We start from the raw sequence: 24,979 nt of genomic DNA on the forward strand, positions 1-24,979 counted from the left end.
TAATTGCGGCTATTATGACCTGCAGGCAGTGCTAACACATCAAGGCAGATCAAGTTCCTCTGGGCATTATGTGTCTTGGGTTAAAAGGAAACAAGGTAAAAAAAATAATGATTATAGCACTGTTATGCACCCTTCACAGCTCCTTTCCTTTAAGGGGCTGTTAAGCACACATAGATTTTTACATACTTAAATTACAAATAATCCTCTTGTTTTTCTTGCAGATGAATGGATTAAATTTGATGATGACAAAGTCAGCATTGTTACACCTGAAGATATTTTGAGGTTATCTGGGGGTGGAGACTGGCATATAGCTTATGTTCTACTCTACGGGCCTCGCAGAATTGAAGTAATTGAAGACGAAGCTGAACAGTAGTCTTCAGTTTTAGTCATTCTGCCTAGGTGTGAAATAAATGTTGATTACCGATCACTTCTTTAACCCCAGTGCTTTAGCAAGTGGATAAATAATCTGTTCAAACCTTTTCATGTGAAGAGGGATATTGTTTCAAAACTGATCCATGTACCAACTAGTCACTGCTGGACTGGGCTGCCCACTGTGGTGGTGACAATACTTAAAATAGCTTTAATGTCTTGCGGAAGATAAATTTTTAAAATAAGCCTCCCCCCCTCCTTTCCTCTCTAATGTCATCAAGTATTTATTACACACCTATTCTCACAGTTGTTACTCTTGCATGGTTTATACCACAGTTCAGTAGCTATCCATCCTTTGCCTGACCTGGCAGTTCTGTGAGGAAGGTAGACGAGAAACTGTTGCCTTGTTGCGTATCTCAGTGCTGCTGCCCATAGCCAGCAACTGTGGCTACCTACAATCAAGTATTTGTCCAGCCTGACCTGCTGACTCAGTCTGTTCTGTTGCTGGCATCTCATGACTTCAGAATAAATTGTGATCAACAATGTGTCTCCATTAAAAAAAAGTTCATGTCTTGGTAGTGTAGCTAGTATGTGTTTGTTTCTACTTCTTGGGCCGCCACTGATGAATGTCTTGAAGCAGTCACGTAATAAAGCACCACTTTGTTTTTTTAAGCTGTAGGGCTTTCTCTCCTGTCCTGTTACTCTTTGCTCTGTAGGTAAGTCTTGTATGGTAGCTGCACAATGGGGCCTTGCTTACTTACAGTGACTTCTGTTCCTTCCCCACAGGAGTAGAGCAGCTGTACACTAGTGGGAGGCTGCAGTAGAAAAGTGTGTCAGTGTTGGCTACAGCCAGGAAAGCACTAGGCCAGCAGCAGAACTCCCCCTCGGTGTAGAGGGTCTGACTTCTTTTAACATGGCCCAGTCCCTTCTAGGAGAGCTGTCCTGATACTAGTCCATGTTCATATGAAATGCCTTCAGTTGTGCTGCGTTAACAGTGACCATGTGGTGAGTCTGATCCCTCTTTTACCCTCCCTTGGGGATGCTTCAGCTGTGACCTTCCCAAGTAGTTTCTCTGCTTTACAACTTGTGTTGCTTGGTTGCTGCAGTGCCACCTTCCCACAGCTTCCCCTGGGAGCACACTAGAGGCTTAAGGGGGTATTTTTAAGAAGTTGGATGATGCTTAAGGGCAAGTTCCACCCCTTAAGGAAGGCCCAGTGCAGTACTGGCTCTGTGCCTGTGTACCCCACAGAAACAGTACCAGCCCCTCATGTTTTTAAAGGCTTGTTCTACCTCATGTTGAGGAGGAGATACTGTGCCTGGTTGCTGCTTTGTGGAACTACATCCTCTTAGTTGTCCTGTGATCGATGTCTCCTCTCCTAAAGCTGCTGGTGGCAGTTGAGGAGAGCCTTCTGCTCTGAGTGGTTGCATGACCCTACCCCTATGAAATAAATAATTAATTTTTTGTTACTGGTCATAGCCAAATAGGTATGAAAAAGTTAATTATTCTTCCTTCCCAGAAAGTGTTCTGTCCTGTTTTTCTGCTGCTCTTGCTCTTTCCTACTTTTGAGATGTGTGCATTTATTACATCAGACAACTGTACCTGTACTACAAGCTGTTTCACTGGGATGAGATGTACTTAACTATTAACAGCTGGGACACTGAAAACCCTGCAGGAGAAGCAGCAGTTACTACACAGGTCTACAAGCCTGTCTAGTGAAGGTCTTTCTGTGGGCTTGTGGGGGTGATGGGGATCCTCACCCATTTCCTACCTTCTACCACATTGTGCCTGCACCATGTTATTTCCAACAGCTGCCCCACGGATGGGCCCCTACTGCCTCCCACTGAAGCACCCAGTAACAGGTAAATCCAAAGGAGGGGAAGCAGGCACAAAGCTCCCCTGAGGGGCTCTCCAGGCAGGAGTGTACCTCTGAGCAGGTAGCTAACCAACCTGGAAATGCACAGGTATGATTCAGTAACTGAAGCAGTACTCCACAGAGGATAGTTGTGTGGTACATAGTTTTCAAAACACTTGGCAATTAGAATTTCACTGAATGACACAAATTCTACAAGAAACCACCACAAAAATCCCTCCCTTTTTGAGCGGAAACAGCTCCAGCTAGTACCCATTAATAGATCGCCACAGTCTTACAATGAAACTGGTTGCCACTTCACAGTGAACAGGGACAAAAAAATTACCTCATTGATAATGACACAGGCTTGTTCCTACAGGCAGCCTGGGCTCTGCTGACACAGAAGCCTGTGATGGCAGTATGCACCAAGCTGCCTTGACGCTCCAGCCTCCCTGTCACCTTTCCACCATCTAAGATGAAGCTTCCTAATTCTGGGGCAGGGTCACTAATCCTTTCCTTAGGCAACCTGGACAACTGAACAATATTATTAAAAAGCTTTATTGTTTATTGAACATAAAATACCTACCCAAAAATCTGTTACCTAGCAACAACAGTTAACAACAGCAAACCAACCAGTCACAATTAACAACAGCCAGAACAGTCAGTTAACAACCCCCCCTCCAGAGTTAGCTGCTGCTTTCAGTGTAATTGGTCAGGCTTTCCGCAAGGTCACTTAACCCAGCTTTGTTCAGTGCCATGATCAGGTTCTCTGGGGTTGCATGGGGGCCCTCCTGATCCTGCCAGGCAACCAGCAGCTGCTTAGCTCTCATCCTCATGTCCTCGCTGTCCGACTCAATCTGCCGTATATCAGAATCCTTCATCTCCAAGTAGGGAGCCAAGGCCTTCCACTGCTCCCCGAGCCTGTTCGCAAAGGACTCTATTTGTTCGCCCGTCATGGCTTTGTCCCGTTGTACCTCTGGACCTGGGAGGAAAAAAGAATTACAGTGAGACACAGGAGCGTCTCCAGGTACTGCAAGTGAATCTTCCCTGATCTGTTCCATTTTAAACCTATTTATTTATTAACAGACTGACTGACACCTTTCCTTTAGGTGTTACAACCTACTCAAGATGGATTTTTACAGATGTATTACCTAGGTTTCAAGACGAAGATCCCTTATTGCCCAGGATAAAGAAAATCCTGGGGTTTTATGTCATCTCCTGTTTGAAAGAGAATTGCTAAAGCCTTAAGTACATCAGAACTGCCGCCTCCAAATGAAAACAAGGATTTTGACAGGCTGCCTGCCATCTTTAATACATGAGTCAACTGTAATATTAAAACACAGAGTGATCTTTAACATTAAATTGTCTTTCAGATTTATTTTCATCACTTCACACAGAGTTAACCCAGGTACAAAACCAGTCTGCTTCCCTTTTACTGAGTTACTCAAGCTTCATGTTCCTATTAGCAGCAGGAGTGTGAACAGGGTAGTAAACTTTAATATGTAGTCGGTACTTTAAAGAATTTTATGTGATTCTGGTATCAAGATAAAAAAACAAAACAAAAACACAGAATACTGTGCTCCTCTGAGAAGCCAAGTGCTGCAGCAATTACACAAGTGGGTTTGCACATTCCTAGTTTACAACTGGTCTACAATCTCTGGCTTGCCACCTGTTCAACAGTGTTTCATGCTGTTTTAAAGAAAAAAAACCCTGAAGACTGAATTACTTATGCACAGAAATTAATCATGTTCTTAATTTTTAATAAATCTCTCACCCTCATGCCACCTGAAGAGCCAGCTGGCATGTAGTGGAAGTTTCAACTCCCTCCAGTGCTTATCAGCCACACTCATTTATCTGAACTAAACCTACTGCATTGAGGGGAAAAGAATGGAAGATCATGACCAACACAACAACGGAAAGACTCTGATCACTTCCCTGGTTTCTAAGCACAATGGTGTACAGCAGACCATAGTTCTGCCATCTTTGCTTTAAGACAAGATTTAAAGAAAGATGCAAATTCAACAGTGAAACCACAAACTGCTGTTTCAGGCAGTGTTAGGCTGAAGAGAACTCCTCCACTATTGGCAAGGAGACTGCTGGATGGAAAGGGGCAACAGAAGAGAGATTCACAGAGGCCCAGGGAAGGCTTTCCGCTAACAGAAGAGTCTTTCAACAAAACCACAAAGTCCAGGGGTAACCAGCAGTAGCCGGCATGCAAGTTTCCCGCCCTGCATATCCCACCTGCCCATGCTGGACCCAAGAGCTAGCACACGCAAGGGAGAAGGTGCTGCGAGCTGAAGGCATGCACGAGGATGGAAGAAGGCAGATTCACAGACACAGGAGACAGGGACAGACACTAAGGAGCACGACATACCAGGGTTACAGGCAAGAGGCAAAAATGGAAGGGTGAGTTCATGGAGAGGAATGAACAAGAGGTGACACTGTCAGGAAGGTGGCTGTTCTTAGAGAAGCTTTTGCCTTTCAGATATTTTAAATGAAGAGGAAGTACAGATCTCAGAGTTGGAATATATCTATGTCTGAAAGTCCCGTAGCTACCCACCCCAGGAGGGGCTAAAGGGAGGTACTTACCCAGGGCAATTAAAGGGCAGAAAGAACAGGAAAGCGGGGCAAGGAACACATGGGTAGGTTTTTACACAGCAATGCTGGCATTTTGGCTATAAACACCTCCTAACAATGTAAACATACACCAGGCAGCAGCAAAGGCAGAAGAGGCTCCTAATGAAAGTGCTAATTCAACTTCAAGTTGGATGCTTTCAGCACAGACTGAGAGGTTGCTACTGGTGCCCGGTGTCCTGAAAAGGCTGTGCTTTTTGGTGCGAATGCAGGTTCAGGTCAGAAGCATTGGGGTAACCAGGACTGGGGACCCTCAGTAGAAACTAGGTTAAAACACAGCTTCTGCAGTAGACACCAAGAGAGAAACTGAAAACACTAAGAACATGCAAACCTTACTTTCATTGTTTTCCTTTAATAAAGCATCATTATCTTCCTCATCTTCATCTTCACCTGTTTTTATTTCTTCAGAAGGAGGCTACAATGAGAGAACTAAACATCACTGGATGAATTTTGTGTTTAAAGAGACATTTTACAGCTCTGTGATTGTCTCTGGAATGCGTGTTAGAATGGAAAACCTGACATGACCCCATATGAGAATTAAAAATCCCCCACAGTCTTGTATAGCCAAAACACCAGTAGCAAGTGTTCTAATAAAACATTAATTAGAAAACCTAATGAAACTAGCCACTGACTTCACAGGATTCTCTTTTTCATAGTAACCACAACTAAGCGTTACATACCTAGCTTTATTTCTTACTTCAAAAAAAAAAAAAGCCCAACCAACCAACTTTTTGTCAGACCACTACTGATAAACACTTTTTTGTTTTCATTATTCTTCTTCACTAATTTTATTCCTTACTCAGGAATTCCTCAAAGTTTTCTGTACTCTCAAACTTCTTAAAGGTGGCAAACAAATATGCAAACAACAAACTTTTCACTCTCTGATTTACCTATTGATCAGCCAAGATGAACAAAAGACTTCCTCTTTTCCTACATTTCAATCACAGGCCTTACCTACCTATTAGTTCCTTGCCATAGCATTTGGTACATGACAGTAGTACCATCAGGAATATTCCATAAAGCGATACCGTAATATATTAAACAGCTTTCCCCTCCCAATATTGTTTTCTACAATTGGTATTAGCATCTAGTTAACTTCGAGCAAACAAAAAAGCTATATACTACAGTCCAACCTTTACCCCTCTGTAGTTTCACATTACAGACAAGGAAGGTCTCAAATATGGAAGCACGGGTTCATGTCCGCAAGAAGTTGCTGGGTCGCATGCCAGCTCAAAGGTTTGGAAAATGCTCCCACCCCCAGGTCTCTCTTATCATTGTGTATAAAGTGATCTGAAAGACCCCTCCCTGGCCTCAAGTTTGTACTGCTGAACACGCAAAGGGTTAATGCCTTAAGTTTACAGCTCCACAAGGTCTGTTTTTCTTTACATGTTTTATAAGCAAGGGAGCCAACAGAAGAGCTCTGGTAAATCTTGCTGTAAAGCTCAGGTAACACTTAGCACAGTATCTTCAGCTGCAACACCCTGCCCCTTTTACTGCCATCCCAGCAGCCACAGCTACTGACACTCATCAGCCACAGCACTGGCTTCCACCTTCAGTGAAGTGCTGTGCCCTGCACCATGGCACCCGGCAGCTGCGTACAAGTGTATTCCTGCCTACCAACGGGACTGCCACAGCTCTTTGTTCACAGAATACAAGGCGGAGCTCAGCACTTACTTGGTTAGTCAATGCTAGTCAGTTTAGTGCTACTGCCACCTCCACAGACCAATTTTATTTGTAATTTTTACTTTAATGAACAAGTTTCCCCCCTACACCCCATGTTTTTCTTGCCCCCTCCCCCCGCATGGACCAAATGGACTGCAAGAGACAAGCAGGAAGTCAAATGAATTCAGCATTTATTATTCTAGGATAATATTACTTACAGGCAGCTCCTTGGCTAATTTGATTACCATGTTTTCTAGATATTCAGGTAAACTCTTGAATTGTTGGTTTGTTGGCTGGAAGAAGTGGGGACTTCTGCGTGCTAGAAGTCTCAATGCTCTCCAGCCATAGTTAGAGTTGTTCACAGCCCTATAATAAAACACATGTTTGGTTAGTAACAGTATGGCATCTGTGAAAGCACAGAATAAGATCTGAGGCGTTTACTAATTAATATACATCTGTCCCAACTTAAAAATTTTTTGTACATTACTGGAGTCCTGTCCAGATATTAGTATCAATCCAAACATGAAAGAGATCAAAATAAAGCAAAACACAACAAAGACTGACATACTTGTACTTATTTTCAACCATGTTTTCAGGGTCTGCTTGTTCAATAGCTTCTTCAAAAAATTCCTCCAACGTTGGCATATATTCCCTAGAAAATAAAATAAGGAACTTAATACTCCTCTAAAATAGCTGTTTTTCAGTTTAGTCACACACATCTCAAGCTTATCCACCGAAGAAAAAACCCAAACAATCCCAAAACAACCTACTCAAATTTAGCAATTGCAAATCAGCAAATAATCTGTTTGATACATGTTTCTATGAAATTATTTATGGCGTAAGCACTGAAGTGTACCAGTAGTCGCTAGCGCTGCCTATTTTATATGTATTTAGACCTTCTGCCATACCAAAAGGTGACATGAAGATCTGTCAGTAGCATTTGGTGAAAAAGGACTATGGGATGTAAGACAAGAATCTGGCAGTAAGGCAATGAAACTTTAATCAAAATACCTGTAACAACTGACTGGCTGTGTTAGAAACATGCCGCTACTCACGGGACTCACAAGCACTTGGGAGTCTAAAATGGTTGTTTGTTTTGTGCAATTTGACAGGACAGGATAAGTAAAACCTGGCCTCTTCCCCTGCCCTCTATTTCAGTTTCACCGGCTACCAGAGAAAGCTAGACTACCATTACTCCCCAATTATTTACAATCACAAGAAGGGGAAAAACTATTAGATAGCTTAATATTGTACTTAATGATCCCATCTTAGTGGCTCCCTGACTTGCTCAAACATACTCATTTCACCCCCCATGGTGATCCCAGCAACTTGTGCTGAAGGTACTTCAGGTAAAGTATGCTCAATACAGGTCCAAAGCCTAGAGGCATCAGGAGAAATTGATTTATCTGAAGTGGACTGAAAAGCATCTGAACTCCTGGGCTAAAAGAGCTGTAATCAGTGGCATGAAGTCCAGCTGGAGGCCTGTCACTACCATATGCCAGGGCTCAATACTGGGTCTCATACTATTTAGCACCTTCATTACTGACCTACTGATGATGGGACAGAGTGCACCCTCAGCAAGTTTGCAGACAGTGTAAAACTGGGTTGATGGACCAGAGGGTTGTGCTGCCATCCAGAGGGACCCCAGGAATTGGCTGACAGGAACCTCATGAAGTTCAGGAAAGGGAAACGAGAAGTCCTGCCCCTGGGGTGGAACAACGCCATGCACCAATACAGGCTGGTGACTGACTGGCTGGAGAGCAGCTTTGCAGAAAAGGTCTTGGTGAATGACACCACGGACATGAGCCAGCAATGCACCCTTCTGGCAAAGGCAGCCAGCAGTATCCTGGGATGCATTAGGAAGACGGTTGCCAACTGGTCAAGGTGATCCTTCCCTTCTACTTAGCACTGGCAAGATACATCTGCAGTGCTGGGTCCAGTTCTAGTCTCCCCAGCACAAGAGACATGGGTCCACGCAAAAGGCTGTGCATGGACAGGAACATTTAACATCGAAGGAGAGGCCGAGGGAGCTAGGACTGTTTACCCTTGAGAAGAGAGGGCTCAGGGGCAGTAGATACCTGGATAGGGGCAGTAAGGAAGAAAGAGTCAGACTCGATGCTACACAGTGAAAGTACAAGCAGCAGCAGCTGGCACAAATGGAGATACAGGAAATTCCACTTAAGCATCAGAACTGCCCCCCTCCCCCCAACTTCTCCATGAGGAACAGGTTGCCCAGGAAGGCTGTGGAATTTCCACTCTTGGAGAGACATTCAAAACCTGACTGGAGAAGGTCCTAGGCAATTTGCTTTCTAGTTGACCCTGCTTTGAGCAAGGCTGTGGACTAGATGATGTCTAGAGATCCCATCCACCTCAGCTCTTCTTGTGATTTAAAAGACAGTATTTATGGTTCATAGGGTACATTTATTAAAAGGACGACTGATGTTTCTGCTCTCAGAACAGCTAAATTCAAACCACTACATTAGGAACCATGACCTAATAACAGAAATAGTATTCACAACAATCAGGACAGTTTGCTTCTTTGAAGACTACAATCAAGAAATGCAGATTACTTAAGAGCTGTAGGTTACTGTGAGCCAAGATTATCAGTGGTGCAAAGCAACCTCAATGATCTGTATTTCTCCTACCTAATGTTTGACAGAAGCGTATCTGCTTCTACAAGGGAACCTTGTAATCAGTTGGGGCAGCGAAACACACTGGTCTGTAAATTCACTTCAATTTTGTTTTGAAAAACATTTTGCCCAGGAAAGCAGTGCCCCATGAATGTTTAAGTGTAGTATTACCACTGACTACCAGAACCAAAGCCAGCATCTTGAAAATCCATCTGATTTGAATCCTGCTATATTATCCCAAAAGAAGACAGGTAAGGAAGTATTAACCCATTTGAATGAAGACACAAGGAACTAAAGCAAAGTGTTACAGTCACTTGACCACATTCAGTCACAAAGTCTATAACAAAACTTGTTTGTTTTTGTTTTATTTAAAGAAGTTGCAACACAATACAATCATGCATAGGGAATCAAATGCTTTGGTTCCAAACACAACTCCACCTTTTGCCCTTGGCCTAGTAAAGGTAAGTATCCTGTCAGAGCCTTCCTGCACAGTTCAGCCTCACAAGAAAGGAGGGCACTTCCTCTGCAGAGCTCTCAAGCTCTGGAAAAGCAATTCTTCCACTCAGGACATCTACACAGCTAGCACCTCTCCCCAGCCATGCTCCTAGCAAAGTTCTCTTTGGGAAGTGTCCCCTTCCTTTTCCGAATTCTCATACTAGGTACCATGTCTGCACAAAAAGGGATTACACCATCTTTAACAAATAGAAAGTTAAGTAGCAAAGTACATTTTCAGTATTTCCTACAATTGTGCAAGCAGAAAGGATAACCAATAACTGTATTTTTCTACATCTGCACCACTAGTAGATCCGGTATGCACTGAAACAATGCCTGCTAGTATATTTCCTCTTACCTAATACTCTTCAAAGCACCTGCCTCCTTGAAAATCATAGCCAAATAGCACGCTAACTTCATTAGAGTCACACTTGGCAATCTTCCTTTATTATATAAGGTAATTAATTATAAAATCACACTCTGCAAAATGGGAGCTTCCATCTGTTTTTTAGCTTAGATTTTACTTTACTAAGCAATGAAAATTACTGACAGCATAAAGACTAGTGAAGAAACCTGTAAGGAGTTTTCAAGACAAAAGATTCATAAAAGCAACTTCTCTCACGACACTCGGTGAAATGGCATACCCTATCAGACCATCTTATGTACTTTCCTTATGCCAATTTTGTAATAATTGTAATTTTTTGTGTAATTAGAGTGCTGAAAGTTAGCTTTTTTACCTACCTACTCTCAGATTTACAAGCTTCCATGTTATCAGGACATAAATTCCAAAGGCGGGTCAGTTCCTCACTGAAAAGAGAAACATAAACACATATCAAAGCCCACATTCATCATTCTATCCTTCCACTTTCTGTCGTTCAGAGACACACACACAAAACACTATAGAAATTCTCACACCAGAGCCTTTATAATAAAGCATACCATTCAACTTGAATTTATTATAATTTGGGAATTACCAGAAGTGACAGACATCTGATGTCAAAAAGTAAGAAAATTGTGTATTACATTTCTATTATGATCTCTTGCTGATCTGTGGTCAGAACCAATAACAAACTCTTCTCTTTCCAAACTAGCTAAGGCCACGTTTGTATCACTTCTTCAGAAGGGACATTTTACTAAACACTCAGTACAAGGTCTTAAAGCTCAAGACAAGGTCAAAATTTCCATATCTAGGTTGGGTAAACCGTTACCGTGAAAAGACTATCATTTCTCCTAAAGAAAGAAGTGGAAAAATGCAGCACTTAGTATCATGCAAAACGTGGCACTTTTATTGGAGAGGACATATCAAGAAGAAGCCTTTGCCCCACAGATAAAATACCAGTGGGTGTTATTTTAAAACCCATGGCATAGATACATTAAGTAAAAACATAAAGAGGACAAAAGTATAAAAACTGATTCAGCAAGTACAAGCCACAGACTTTCGGCCTGTAACTTCCAGACTATTTAAAAGGGATCGACAAGAGATGACTTTAAGGAAGCCTACTGCAAGTTTTGAAAGAATGACATATCCCTTGGCTGTTCTTTCCCAGCAGCTCCAAAGCGAGGAAGTTTGAAAATTACTGACTAGAAAAAACAGTGTCAAAAAACCCCCATGAAAACCCCAAAACCAACTAAGCAACCAAAATCTAGAAACCCTGTAATGAAAAAAAAAAATCCAACATACTTCCCCATAAGGATTTTTTTGTTTGGTCCTTTTCCTAAGAAGTCCTCTGGAGCTGGCCTCTTTCTCACAGGCCTCATTGGCTTAGAATCAGGAGGTCTAAAGAAAAATAAACAGCATGCTCTTTAGTATCAAACCAGTAATATTTAGAGAACAAAATAAAGTAATTTCACTTCAGATGGTGCCAAGTTAAATCATAATGAAAGTATTCAGAAGAACTGGGATTCTAGGAGTCGAAGGCAGGAGGGAAGAGGGAGAGAAGGTAAAGTAAGGATAAGGAAAGAAATTTGCCAGACACCAAAATTAGTTCACTCACAAATTTAAAGGTTTATCAGAGTCCCGATATAGAAAAAGAAGCAAATCACATTTATACCAGCAGCACATACTAAGTATGATCTACCCTGCTGCTGGCATCATCTGCTCTGTGACTGCAAGTTCTCTTTCCCCAAGGTGCACCTGATTTCATGGGATCAGAGAATGAAGATCCCAGACCACTGAGGTTAGGGTAAGACCTACCCAAGCTGAAACTCTGGTTGAGATCTAAAGAAGGAGACAGAACATTTATAAAAGTCAAATTTTGTAATTTTACTTTTGTTTCCCCGCACAATAGTAACTTCTCACTTCTCACAGCCCCCCTCCCATTTTTGCAAACAGCTGAAGTCATGAAGCAGTGGCTCCACCTCATCTTTCCATAAAAGGAAATCTGCAAAGAGATAATGACCCAGATGCTCCTTACCATGAAGAGGCTACAGTCTGTGTGTAGAATGAAGAAGGATGGAAGAGGAATATTTGGTCACATTTGGTCACTACCTCAAGATAGTTAAGTAGACATATGGAGTCCAAGTTCAAGTTTTGCCACTAGTTAGTAACTAATTACAGAGGAAACCTTTCAATGGCAAAAGCCACCTAACCATAACTTCTTTTCAAGCAAGTGATCGCCACCAAGTGGCAAACCTAATAAAGTGCATAAGAGGAGAACCGTTACACAAAACTCTAGGTACACTGCCCCACCAAAGCTGTAACACCAAAGGCTTCATTTAGAGGCAATCTAAACTGGTATATGGGAAAGTCAAACATTAACTTCTTCCACACAGGGTCTGCTTGAAGGCAGGAGGGGGTACAACTTGCTCCAGTCTCCTCAGTCAGTGGATCCTTGGTATTAAGGAAACAACATGTTGCTGTGAGACCGTGAGGAAATGCTCTCCTAAGACTCTCGCATATTCATGACCACCTCTTCACTGACATAATGAAGCCTGAAGACTTTTAGCAGAAATCTAAGAGCCTTCTGCACACACAGAAGGGACATCCAACTATACAAATCTCAAAGTTATGTGAATCATTAATGTTCATATCCACCATGGGTACATATTCTGAAGTTGAACCACCATTTCAAACAAGCAGCCGCAAGCTTCTACTTCATAATAGTTACCTTTCTTTCACAAAGCTTGGGCAGCCCTCGTTTTTCCATGAGTTCCAGTTTTCTTCAGTATTTAATATATGCTGGAGAAACATAATGCACATTATTATGGTCATAATCATCTTTGGAGTTGACCCCAGAGTTTTTAACTGAGCTATTAAAATTAAGGGGAAAACTTTGTTACAGTTGTGAGTATTTCAGCCACTATTTTGAAAGTCATCAGTATAATCTTAGAGAGCTGGTTTAGTTTATTCAAAAACAGTGTTATGTCCTCTCTTCAATAATTGTGGGAAAGGCTTTTCTTTCTCCTTCTCTATAAAAGAAAATAGATGCAGCCAAAGTAAACGAAAGAAGGAAAGCAAGAAGACAACTTCCTTTTTTAACTTCACTTGCATCTTATTCCCATATCTTTGGGCACAGAACTCCTTTCTCCAAAGTCTTTAAAAAATTTATTATTTTTTTCAGTAACAAATGTCTCCTGTATGTACACATGAACACATATACACATTTCCATTTCTCCCCAGGAGAAGGAAGAAAACCATGTTAATGAAAACATGGGAAAAATACACCTACAAAATAAAAAGATGTTATGAGACCTTTTTTTACTGAGATGAGATAACTTATCTCAGATATTACATCTATGTTCCAAAAGTTGGTTTAAACCAATACTGCTTTTTTATGTGCTATAGACTTTGTTCAGACAGTACTGAAAGTACTTACCTCTACCATTTTCGAGAATCTTTCCCCATCCGGAGGATTTTCTGACAGAAGCTATGATTGGGAGGAAGGAAAGAGATTAAATTTTTGCATTATACTTTTAGCAAAATACATAGGGGAAAAAAACCCAAAGAACATGGTGGTTACTGCTTCAAAGGTGGTTGATAAAATATTACATACTAAATATTCTTCCATGTACTTTTTATAGAAGCATGTACTGCACCAACCTGGTAAACTGCTTTTGTAGTATCTTCAATCCAAAGAGACTGTTCATCTGTTAGAACATAGTTTGAACTGGAATTGAAAAAAAAAAACCAAACAAACAAAAACAAAACACAAAAAACCAAAAAGTGTCATTAAATCAGCTCAAGTTTTTTTTTAGTTTGAAGAGTTTACTACACATCAAAATAGTGCTGAGGACACATCATTTACACTACATACTTTGAGGGGTGTTAGAGAGGAGTATATGAATGTACTTTGAATGTGCTCTGGTCTGGTCCCATGGACTGACCATGCTTGTAGAATATACTTTCAAGGTTTAGCTTCATCCAATAGGAAGTTGTCCATCTGCATGATTCAAGATCAAAACACAGCAAGTGGGCACAATGAAAGGACTTAAAAAAAAAACCAACCCAAAACCAAAACTCTCCCTAACCTCAGCTAAAGCACTCCTGTAGACAAACCATAGTAAAAGCAACAATTAACCTACCAGCTGTATACAGGACACAAATCTTGCTCATTCCCTGCTCACTGCAGGGGGGTTGGACTAGATGATTTTAAAGGTCCCTTTCAACCCAAAGATTCTATGATCTTGAATATCTCAAAAGATAAATTCTGTGTGGCATAACCTGAAGTCATTAAACAAGTCATTTGGTACATCTAGAATTACAATGCAATCAGAAGGTAGAAGTGAAAAGACTCTCATTCCCAAGCAGAGACCAGAACCTTTTTTAAAGACACATTAAAAATCAGATTAGATTCTCATCTTTGTTTTTCACTGGTTCAAGAATCCATTTGAAGCATTACCATTAACATTCCATTTACAGTGTTCAAAAGCAATATAACACCAACCAGCTTTTTCTGAAGCACTAGGTATCTTAAATAGCAAATATAAACATGATCATGGCTAAGTCAATAACACAAGAAAGACTTTTTAGAACTAGCTTCTCTTAGTTAATAGGATATAAAAAAGCTCATCTTTTTTAAGGAAGGGAATAATTAGTATTATTTTACAACAACTGCACCAAGTGTTATACCCCATTTATACATCATATCACCCTTGACCACTGATAAACAAGTGCTTTTAATGAACACTTTAAAGAATTATCATTGAAATGACTGACTATGACCGCTACAGGACTGAACTGCAATTCAGCAGACTCAAGTTCTACTCCTTCCCTGCCACCGGACTGCCTTGGTAAATAATCTATAGAGTGAGGATACTGATCTTAATCTAGTTTGCAAAGTTCTTTGAGATTTGTTTATAAAAAGCAGTGTGCTGCAGGTGAAAGACAGCTGCCTTAAACGTTAATCCTTACGTGCAGCACATATGGTCAAGGGCACAGGAAATAAACAGAGAGGTAGGATTTTCTTCAGCATAACATTAGAAAGTAGGAAAAGATGGGGTTTTGTTCTGCCGCATTAATTTATAACAGCAATAATGACCATTGTTATTTCTTGCTATTTTAGACAGAATTCTGTAGCACACTAGGAAAAAACAAATCAGCAACCAATGCCACATTGCAGAGTCAATATAGATTCAAAATGATGCCACATACATGTGGCTTGCATTGGTCTAACAACTTGCAGCTGCCAAAGAGGGAGACTCCTTCCCCCTCACGACTGGCACTCACCTTAAGCAAGCTTTAGTGGCCTCTACTTCTCTGAGACCCCAGTCAACTCACCAATTTGGCAGAAAACTAACTCTGCAAAGATGAGCAGATTGGTATTTTGCTGGTTTAGTAAACTGCACAAATTCGAGTAAGTCTAATAAACACTAGAACCACTGCAAGGGAGGGCAAAGAATCATGCAGAGAGGAGCAGAGAAAGGCAAGAATGCGACCTCCCCTTTCCTGCTGTAAAGAAACCTCAGCCACATCCTGTATTTACCAATCCAAGGCTCTGTAAGTTTCACAAGAACCTTAGAACAAGCAGACAAAAATCTTTTAAAATATTTTGGTTTATCTCCAAGTTCTTAGCTCTCCAACCCCAAAACACAAAATATTTCCACATTACCTTTTAAATTTGACCTGTCCCTTCAGATACTGAAATAGTATTAGGTACTGCAACAAGATGTGACGGCGAAAGTTACTGTCACTCAGCTGTAAATCCATCAGCTAAACAACAAAAAATGACACATTAAGTAGACTAAGCACGTGTAGGTGAAAAAATCCAACAAATGTTTTCAGATAAACTCCGTGAAGACTGTTTTTGCAACAAGATGATGGTAAGTCATTACAGAAGCTCTGCTCAGGAACACCTACGCTTGCAGATCTGCACTTCGAAAGGTACTAAGATAGGTAAACTGTCATTTAGCACAATTTAGGAAAGACTATCAAAACTTCTAATGAAATTGATTTTTTTAAAAGCACAAGGAACTGCTTGTAAAAGTATCCCTAGATTTTTGTTTAATTAGTTTTATACTGCTGGATTTAACAACATTCACTTCGATGCAAACAAGAATTTCGAAAAACAAATATTCAAATATTTCAGTAACTGAAGGACAGCTTGCTCCCTTTTCCTATGAACTACAGGCTACAATGGAAGGATTCTGCTACCACAGAAGCATTTGCTGTCATCAACACTTGCACAGTGATGCACTGCTTGGTTTCTACACTATGTGCTGCAGCATGATAGATCATACAAAGGGAACATTTGAAGATTCTTTAAAGAAAAAGGCCTTTGACTATTGGGTGTTAATTAAGCAACCGGTTCTATATATTCTATACTACATTATTTTAACACTATCAATACACAGGTCAAAGGCTTATGATGAATTTACCTACTCTTCTATCCCAGAAAGCAAAAACTCATGCTGCACTGAGACTTGCAGCTACTTTCTCTTTGTCATCTACTAATGCATGCATTTAAAAGTTAAAGTTGTATACCATTCCAAAATAAAGACAACAACAATTTGGGGATTAAATTCAGCAGAGCATTGTATTTTTGCCAATATTAACAAAATTAGAAACTCTCAAGATCTCTTTCAAAGCAACTTCTAACAAGACTATTATGAGGCAGAAAGTGTAGTTAGCACATCATCAGCCACATTTTGCAAATGTTATTCTAAACACAATAAAAAAGCAACAGATCTTTAAATATTTTCTCTAACTTCACTTTCTAAATGTAACAATACAAATCAAATGCAATAAATAAATGTCAGCTTTATTGCAGGCTCTTATTCCAGAAATAGAAGTCCCCTGAATCATCAATTAACAGAGGCAATCCACAAAGAAAGAAAATAAAAAAGAACAGAATAAATATATCTAAAGAAAGTGATCAAACAATGCAACGGGACACCGAGAGGAACCGTGGAGACATTCAAAACCCAACTGGACATAGCACTGATCAACCTGCTCTAGCTGAGAACTAGACACAAGTTCCTTTCAACCTCAACTAGTCTGTGATTCTGAGAAAAGAAATCACGTACCTTTTCACTAGTTAGGAACTTTGCAAAATATACATGTTCTCCTCCTGTTTTCAGTTCTTCCAACTTTTTTCGGGAAGCCTGAGTGTCATCCAATTTGTAACTTTTGAAAACAGCCAAAACTTCTTCCGAGTACTATAAAACGGAGTTATTTACCACATGAAAATAATATTAAAACTTTGTAGTTAGAGAACTACAGTAGAATTAGTGCCAAATAATTAAAATAATTTGCAAACTTGCTATCAGACAGCTGACATGACCCATTTGCCACCAATATACAGGACTTCTCTGAACACACAAACGACAGTGAAAGTGTTATTTTTCATTTCAGAACATCTAATAATCTGGAGTATTTAAAATATGCTAAGAAAAACAATGTTATGGGTTGTGAACTGTGCAAAACTGCTTTGTTGTTTAGATGTTATGAAGAAAAAAGTTCCACATGATGATAGTGCTATATTCAAACTCAAGTTCTTCAGAATATATACAAAGAAAGATACATAAGTGAGTTAAATTTGCAGTACTGCTCTTAAAAATCAATTCAGAGCCTTAAAGCTGCAGTGAAGAAAAACTTCAAAATTTCATCTGAAAGACTTAAGCCTGGCCTTGTTCAGTTTCTCTGAATCACACATGGATTTGAGGGTTTTTGTGTGTTTTGGTTTTTTGTTTTGTTTTTTGTGTGTGTGGATTTTTTTTTTATAAAGATGAGAATGTAGACCGCGTTAACTAGATTTATATTAGGATGTCTCAGCAGATGTTACCTCTTATTACCAGAACACAGAAAATGAAGATGAAAAAACCTAGACTTCTTGCTATTAAATAAAAACTGAGTGAAAAATTGTGAAGAAACAGTAGCTTAGCAATAAATCATCCTCAACATTCATGCTAAGCAAAACTGAGACAGCTGTCTGAAAGGAATGTTCAAGTCATTGCTTCTATAAAGAGATTTGACCATTCAAAAGTACGATCTAGGACTAGGTAGAATTATTTATCTCCTTGGGGAAAAAAAACCCAAACCAACCCACAAGGTCTGCTTTTTGCAGCTGATAAATCACAAAGAAGGTAGTTCTGACATTGTTGCAACATATGAAGTCTTTCTATAGTTGACTAACACAAGTTCTATTAGGGGATTTACGGTACATCTTAATATACTGTTTACCATCAAAGGCTCACTTTAGAAAACAGCAAAATGCATTTCCTCTTACATTGTTATTTTTCCATGGCATTAGCATTTGAATTGTTCTATGCCTATGCAGTCACTGTCCTACTTGTGTAAATGCTGATTTTTACTTAGGCTGAATGGTTGAAAGCATGAACTCAGATTACCTTAAGGAAAGTTTTCCATGAGACCTTCTCATAGCACTGCACAGGATTTCTAAAATAATCTTGAAGTGACCAGAATTTTCTATACAGGTTATAATCTATTGGAATGGAACTGGGGAAAAACAAACAAAAAACTCAATATTGAAAGCAAGTCCACTCAGGAATGTACAATCCCAGAAAATATCATTAATTTTGTAGATGAAATAATGAGTCAATAGTGAGCCCTTACAGAGAAATCTGTAATTCAGAATTTGTCCCTAAAAGAATTTTCCATCCAGTCTGTTGTTACTTTCTCACCATAAAAACAAAATAATATGAAAAGGGGATCTTAGGAGTTTTTCACTATCTGGGGAATGAAGAGGAGCACAGCTTTCTCTCCTCAAAGCATATACAGCATGTACTCAGAATCCCTGAATACATCTTACCAGAACAAGTTTTGTCAAGATAACTGGGAAAATTGCCAAAAAGGGAGAATAGCAGTGGTTTTCAGCCAGGGTATGCAACTTTTTCAATCATCTGTAGATTTCTTTCTCTTCCAGGCAACTCAATTTAAGACACTGCTAGGTTGTATTTATTCTTGAGAGGGCAGGAAGTAAGTAGAATTCCAAGTACAACATTTAAGGATATTTCCCAAAAAGTTCTTTACTTTTACTTTATAAAGTTTTGTTTCAACTTTTAAAATAGCAGTAAGCTCACCAACTTGTTGGTGCTTCATCATCTCCCATTTCACCTTCTTCTACGTCCATTCCTTCTTCTCTCTCCTCAGTGTGCTAACAGGAAAAAAAAAAATTAAAACTTATACAAATGCCAATATAATTTGCATACAGTTTTCACAGTGTTCTTTATTTTAAACATTTTACTACACTTCAGATCAGAAAGCTTAAGCTGGTAATTAAAAAGATCTCTAAAGTATTACTCCAGTAAAATGCATAATAAGCTCATGTCTTAACACCTTACTACACTTTGCAATGGTAGCCTGACTTGTCTTGAAAAAAGCTGAAGGGACAGCAATATCCTCCATACGCTGTGGGGAAGACTTAGTACAGTAAGTGATGGTGCTTACAATCAAATCAACTTTTTTCCCCTCAAAGTCTGCACAATTTAATGTACGAAGTAACATGCCTATTTCCAGAATCAGCAGCTTGGTCTGGAAGAAGGACAACCAAATTATGAACATACAGTTCCAAATATTAAGCACAGTAGCACATTTTTATGCAAAAAAAGCTTACATATTTACTGCAGAATGCGTGAAAAACAACATAGGAATTTTCACCTTCTGTCCTAGAGTGCTCTCATGTTCATTGGTATTGAAAACAGTGACATTTTCCAGGTTAAACTGACTCTGCAAGTTAAGTCCTGTGAAAAACAAAGGGATCAGTCTTAAAAGCTGTTCATTCAGTTAGTTGTTTATGAGATGCTGATACCAAATTCTCAGAAACAGCATTCAAAACTTGTGTTTGGAATCACAACAAATGAAAGTCACTTACAATATCAAGGGTAGAGACAAGAACTAAGATCCAAGTGCAAAGTGATTTTCTCCAACGGGATTCGGTCTGCCATCATCCATTAACTTAAAAGACTCAGCATTATTTAGTCTTTGCTACATGTTAAGTGTGATGAAATGCAAAAAAATCTCACCTGACTTTTCTGAAAGCGGAAATAACCTAGCCAAGAACAGTTGAATTCTTCCACAGAAGACTGTGTTTTGTGACTTAGATAATCTTCTTAGCAGGTCTAAATGTTGTAAAAAGAATATTAGTATTTATCCCTCTTTCAATTTCTCACACATTAGAATTCAAGATTTGCTAATTACATGACCTAGGTAGCTAATGAAAGGAAGCTAAGATTTGTAAATTTAAATGCTAGTAACTTCCTTAGATCAGCCATATTTTTTCCAAATGAATCTACCGATTCTCCCAACACCTTCACAGCAATAAACAGTAAGTTCAAATGAATCCTACTGAAATACAGCCTCTGATATGGGCCTTGTCATTCTAAGGAATATAAGGAATAAATATTTCTCAGATGTTCTGTTATAACAACCTCCACTGATGAAGAGATATCCCTAAGGTCAAAATGACTTTTACATTAATCAGCAAGACTCATGAATATCTGCTAAGATGACTGACCTGCCTTTTAAGTTTATTACTTCTTGAACACATCTGAATGTAAATCAAATTATTAAACTCACTTTCATTTGCTGAGATAGGGAGTCCTTTAATTCCCCTTCACCCCCTGAAAAACTCCAACTCACCATTGCACATTCGTAGCAAGTAATTTTTCCCTGCAGAGTAAAATGTATTCTGAAATGGAGTAAAGGTATTTAGATCATTAACAGATCATAAAATCTTGAGCAGATTTTAATTCAATCACAGTCATGAATAAGTATGAGTCATTCCTACTGTTAAGTCTAAATTTGAGTCTTCCCTTAAAGAGAAGGCAGATTTCACAAAAAGGCAACATAAAACAAGCAGTCCCACGAACTCTAAGAAAGCATAAAACACATTTAAATCCAGCCTCCAAACAGAAAAAAAAATGTGACAATGAACTGTAAGAGCTGCATCCACTTTTTTCCTGGAAGACATGAGGTTTGTTTTTTTTGTGTTTTTTTTTTTTTTTTTTTTTTTTTTTTTGTTGTTTTTTTTTTTTACACTTATTGCCTTTATTATTCCATGCATTATTTATACACATAAGCAAAGAGCAATACACAAGAGACTTAAGAGCATGCACAGTACTAGTAATTTGGCAGTGGGAGAAAGAAACTGATAGATACTTGAATTAACAAAAAAGAACAGTTTGCGAATGTATCAGGGGACACAGCGTTATCTGAAACACAACAGCCTGAATGAATGCCTAGGGGAGATAGTCCTGGTTAGGAAAACACAAAGAAGCTGGAATGCTTTTCAGGTGTTACCTACAGAGTTGCTGACACTTGTGTTCCTGGCACTACTGCCAAAAAGCAAACCAAGGACACCGAGATGCAAGTTTTCTTATGATCTTGGAATAAAATACAGGCAGCTTAGGACTTCTGCCCAAGACCCTGAATTCCCTCTTTAATTAACAGCGCCTGCAGCACAAGAAGCTCAGCAGCCTGTCGCAGCAGCTCTTTGCCTGCTACAGCAAGAGCATAAAGCCCTCACAACAGGCCTCAAAACTGTTAAGTCTATTTTTCTTCCTCAAAAGCAGAAACATTTTAGGGCAGCATATTCACCATTGCTATAGTCCTGTAATGGAAAGCTCATTAAGATGACTTCTTTCATGCAAACTGGAGATGGAAAAATCTCCTGCAGCTCTGAGGAAGAAGCTGAATAGTAAGTCAAGAGGGAAGCTACTGATAAATATTGTGCATCGGAAGTTAAATTTCCAGTTTCTAAATGTTACCAACACTGTACAGTGTAGAGAAAGGAGTCAGGAATAGAACATAACTCAAAATTAATTTTTTTTTTTAATTCTTAATTTTCTGACCTCTGCTGCCCAGATATTTTTAAGCCTCAAAACAAAATGTGCTCAATGCTACTATTTTAACACAAATAGATACAAAGACAGTTAAAATCTGTTTGTAAAAATGGTTCAAGTACACTGAAGCTTTGGCACAATTACATCACATTTTTGAAAAAGACCTACCGATTTCCATGTAGCAACATTTTTCTCCACAAAAGTGAAAATTTTGTCACACTGATCCAAAGGCAGGCAATCCAGAACATCCCCCAGAAGCACAAAAGGGGTCGATGCAGTGCAGATACCTATGAGGAACAGGGAACATTTTATATAGCAAATTTGAACTGAAATGCAATAAAAAGGCATGGCAGCTGAGGGACATTATGTTAAAAGGGAAGACAAAAGTTCTCCTGGGTTCCTACAAGCCCTAACAAAAAGTTTGGGCTAAGGCATGAAGACATTAAAGCTATTTCTATATGCATATATATGCAGATAAGCTTTACAAGAGCTTTGCACTAGCGCAGAACAAGTAATAAATAACTGTTCTAAAAACAAAGTCTGAGACAGCCTCACATCTCTTTGCAGACTGCAAGTGAACTCTTTCAGACTTGGTTAACTTGGTAATTCCATGGTTAAGTTACACTGCACACACCTACGAAGCTTGAGAGTCTTCTCCTCAAGCAAAGCACTGCTAAAAGCAGCGCTCCAAGTCTGTCTACCCATGCTCTGTAGTTTGGTAGTATCTGCATTCCTCATAATCACAGGTCTTGTTATTCTACAGTTCATAAAACACATGTAGTTGAGCTTTACTTAGTAGAACAAACAAGTATTTGATGTGTAATATGAACAAATGAACAAAGGGAAGAGCATGAAGGCCTCTTCAGAAGGGATTAGCACAATGATTTCTGACACAAGTTAGATTCAAGTATCTAAAAAACAGCTGTTTACTGACAGGTCAGTACTGGGAGACGAGCACAGATATTCAGGAAAAGCTATCCCTTGCTCTGCCAGCGCCTGACAGAAACCTACAAGTCATTTAACCTCTCTGCCTCAGTGGTCTCATCTCTGAAGTAATGATGGGAGACTTCTAAGCATTTTACAGTGGTGGATAAAGACAGAAAATGCTAATTATGTTGCAACCAAAACCATGCATCCTCCTCTATTAAAAAAAAAAATTCCAACACAAATGGCACACACACAACTGAACTTAATTATATTATCCTTCACTCCTCTAGTGAAAAAGACTTAATAACCACTAGCATAAGGACCACATATTATCCAAGCTAACTGCTATAGACAACTCAAAATCTGATTTTTTTTGTAAGATTCCTCTAAATGGCCCCTAACACTGCCAACAGATTTGAAAGATGCTCACCTTCTGTGACTCCATTAATAGCAAGAGAAATAATTGCCAGGAGATTTTCACATGGAGCTTTGTTTATCTAAACAAACAGAATAGTGTTAAACTTCTCTACTCTGACCAAAATGTATTTAACAAAACTAAAATTCTGGTTTCCAAGTAGGCATATTTAAAACAAATACTGACATTCAACATCCCAAAACTTCAAACAGTCTATTAAATCAGACCTGTTAGCTAACTATATAAAATTTTTATTGAGGGAGCAACATTTCTTGACTGCTTCTGGCCATTAAAGACCCCACAATACCTACTGTGTAGAGAGAGTCATTTATCTCTGAAAATTAATATCCCATACTCAGCCTTTGTTCAAGTAATACCAACAAAAACATTCCTTGATTTCTTTCATCATTCTTTTCAGCTGACCGGCAGCTTTGTTACATGCTAGTAACAGATAACCCACTCTACCCCACTTTCAAAGGATAATTCAAGAATAATGTATATTTATGAACTAGAATTTTAAGACATAGCAGACATTCATAAACAGTACAAATAACTGCTGGAAAAGGCTAAGTCAACACCTCTCACTATAATGTGGTATCTTTAAAATACTGCCATTCTGTCCTACTTACCAATCTCCTTTAATCATCTACATCAATTCAATCTTAATTAGGTAACTTTCACATAATTCATGTTTTTAATAAACAGTATTTCCTTATACTAAATTAAGTTGCTGTTAAATTAATAAATTAACTTGCAAATAGAAATTTGAGCTTTAGCTATAGCAGTTAGAAGTACTTACTATTTCTTCTTCTACAATAACTCTAAAAGCTTGATCCAAGGTACATTTCTTTTCATTTTCACTGCAAATGCAAACATTCCACATCAGTTAATAACAACTATTAGGGACAAGATTATTAAAAATTATCTGAAAAGGCACCTTTTAAAATCAAGTGGCATTTACTTACCTTCCAGGAATCTGGTTAAATGCATTCAACAATGGCTTGATACTTTTGTTATTCAGAGCCTCTCTGGTGGATGTCTACAAAACATGAAATTATGAAACCAGTGCAAAAAACAGAAGGATCTCCTCCTTCCTCTATCTGACAGTGAACAGAAATATTGAAGAATCTATTTGCCACACACCACGTGTCAGTTTATGAAGAGAACTGTGTAACAAATAGGGCAGATAACAAGCACCTAACAAATTAGGCATGTGAGCTAGTAGAGCATCACACCTCAAACCTGGGCTAACAGTGCGGTGAAAAGAGTATTTCTAAGTGAAACGCAGAGGAATAGGCTGTTGTGACCAACACGGCATCTACAACAATCTCAAGCCCCACAGACACAACTTCACCTGCCTCACAGGCAGGTTATGGCGGCTTGGGACAGGACTCCTGCTAACAGGATGGTCTAAAAAAATCACTACATCCTGTAACGAAATAAATTTAATGGAGCAAGTGCCTGAGCCTCGACCACTTCTGTGCAAATCCCATTCCCCTGTCTGACAAACTGGGCTGCAAACGGCAGGATGCAGAGGCCGGGGTACACATCCAGCCCCGCCTCCCATGGCAACGGAAAAGCATCATTCAGCAGAGGTGCAAAAGAGGTAAGCGCAATAAGCTACGGACGTTTTGCTGCGGGGGTTACGCCAGAATTTAACGTCATTGTATTTGACTATAATTTTAGTTAACTAAACAGTAGGCCCTCCCCTTAGCGGGCTAGGCTGAGCTAGCACGAAGCTCTGTCTCCAGCCTTATACCGCT

General features: G+C 39.3%; 2 protein-coding genes across 2 annotated transcripts in view; one reads left to right on the top strand and one right to left on the bottom strand.

The window, feature by feature from the left end:
• USP14 (ubiquitin specific peptidase 14 (tRNA-guanine transglycosylase)) overlaps positions 1–1,047 on the top strand; it is a 19,487-nt gene extending 18,440 nt beyond the window's left edge. The window contains exons 16-17 of the mRNA XM_010296509.1: positions 1–95; positions 222–1,047. Of these exons, the coding sequence (XP_010294811.1) occupies positions 1–95; positions 222–373 (247 nt within the window). The 3' untranslated portion in view covers positions 374–1,047. The remainder of the gene's footprint in view (positions 96–221) is intronic.
• Positions 1,048–2,905: 1,858 nt separating this feature from the next.
• Positions 2,906–24,255, bottom strand: THOC1 (THO complex 1; the record flags this gene model as incomplete). Its single annotated transcript, XM_010296510.1, has 21 exons — positions 2,906–3,201; positions 5,190–5,268; positions 6,734–6,881; positions 7,084–7,167; positions 10,379–10,444; positions 11,319–11,414; positions 11,832–11,855; positions 12,745–12,815; positions 13,453–13,503; positions 13,677–13,743; positions 15,685–15,785; positions 17,099–17,230; positions 18,422–18,530; positions 19,115–19,188; positions 19,692–19,774; positions 20,057–20,152; positions 20,673–20,721; positions 22,043–22,161; positions 23,232–23,298; positions 24,016–24,076; positions 24,182–24,255. Coding segments are annotated over 21 exons (1,947 nt in total), but the record flags the coding sequence as incomplete, so codon positions are not given.
• Between the last annotated feature and the right edge of the window lie 724 nt (positions 24,256–24,979).

Source organism: Phaethon lepturus, unplaced genomic scaffold (assembly GCF_000687285.1).
Source record: "Phaethon lepturus isolate BGI_N335 unplaced genomic scaffold, ASM68728v1 scaffold44611, whole genome shotgun sequence".
In the NCBI taxonomy this organism is placed as follows: Eukaryota; Metazoa; Chordata; class Aves; order Phaethontiformes; family Phaethontidae; genus Phaethon; species Phaethon lepturus.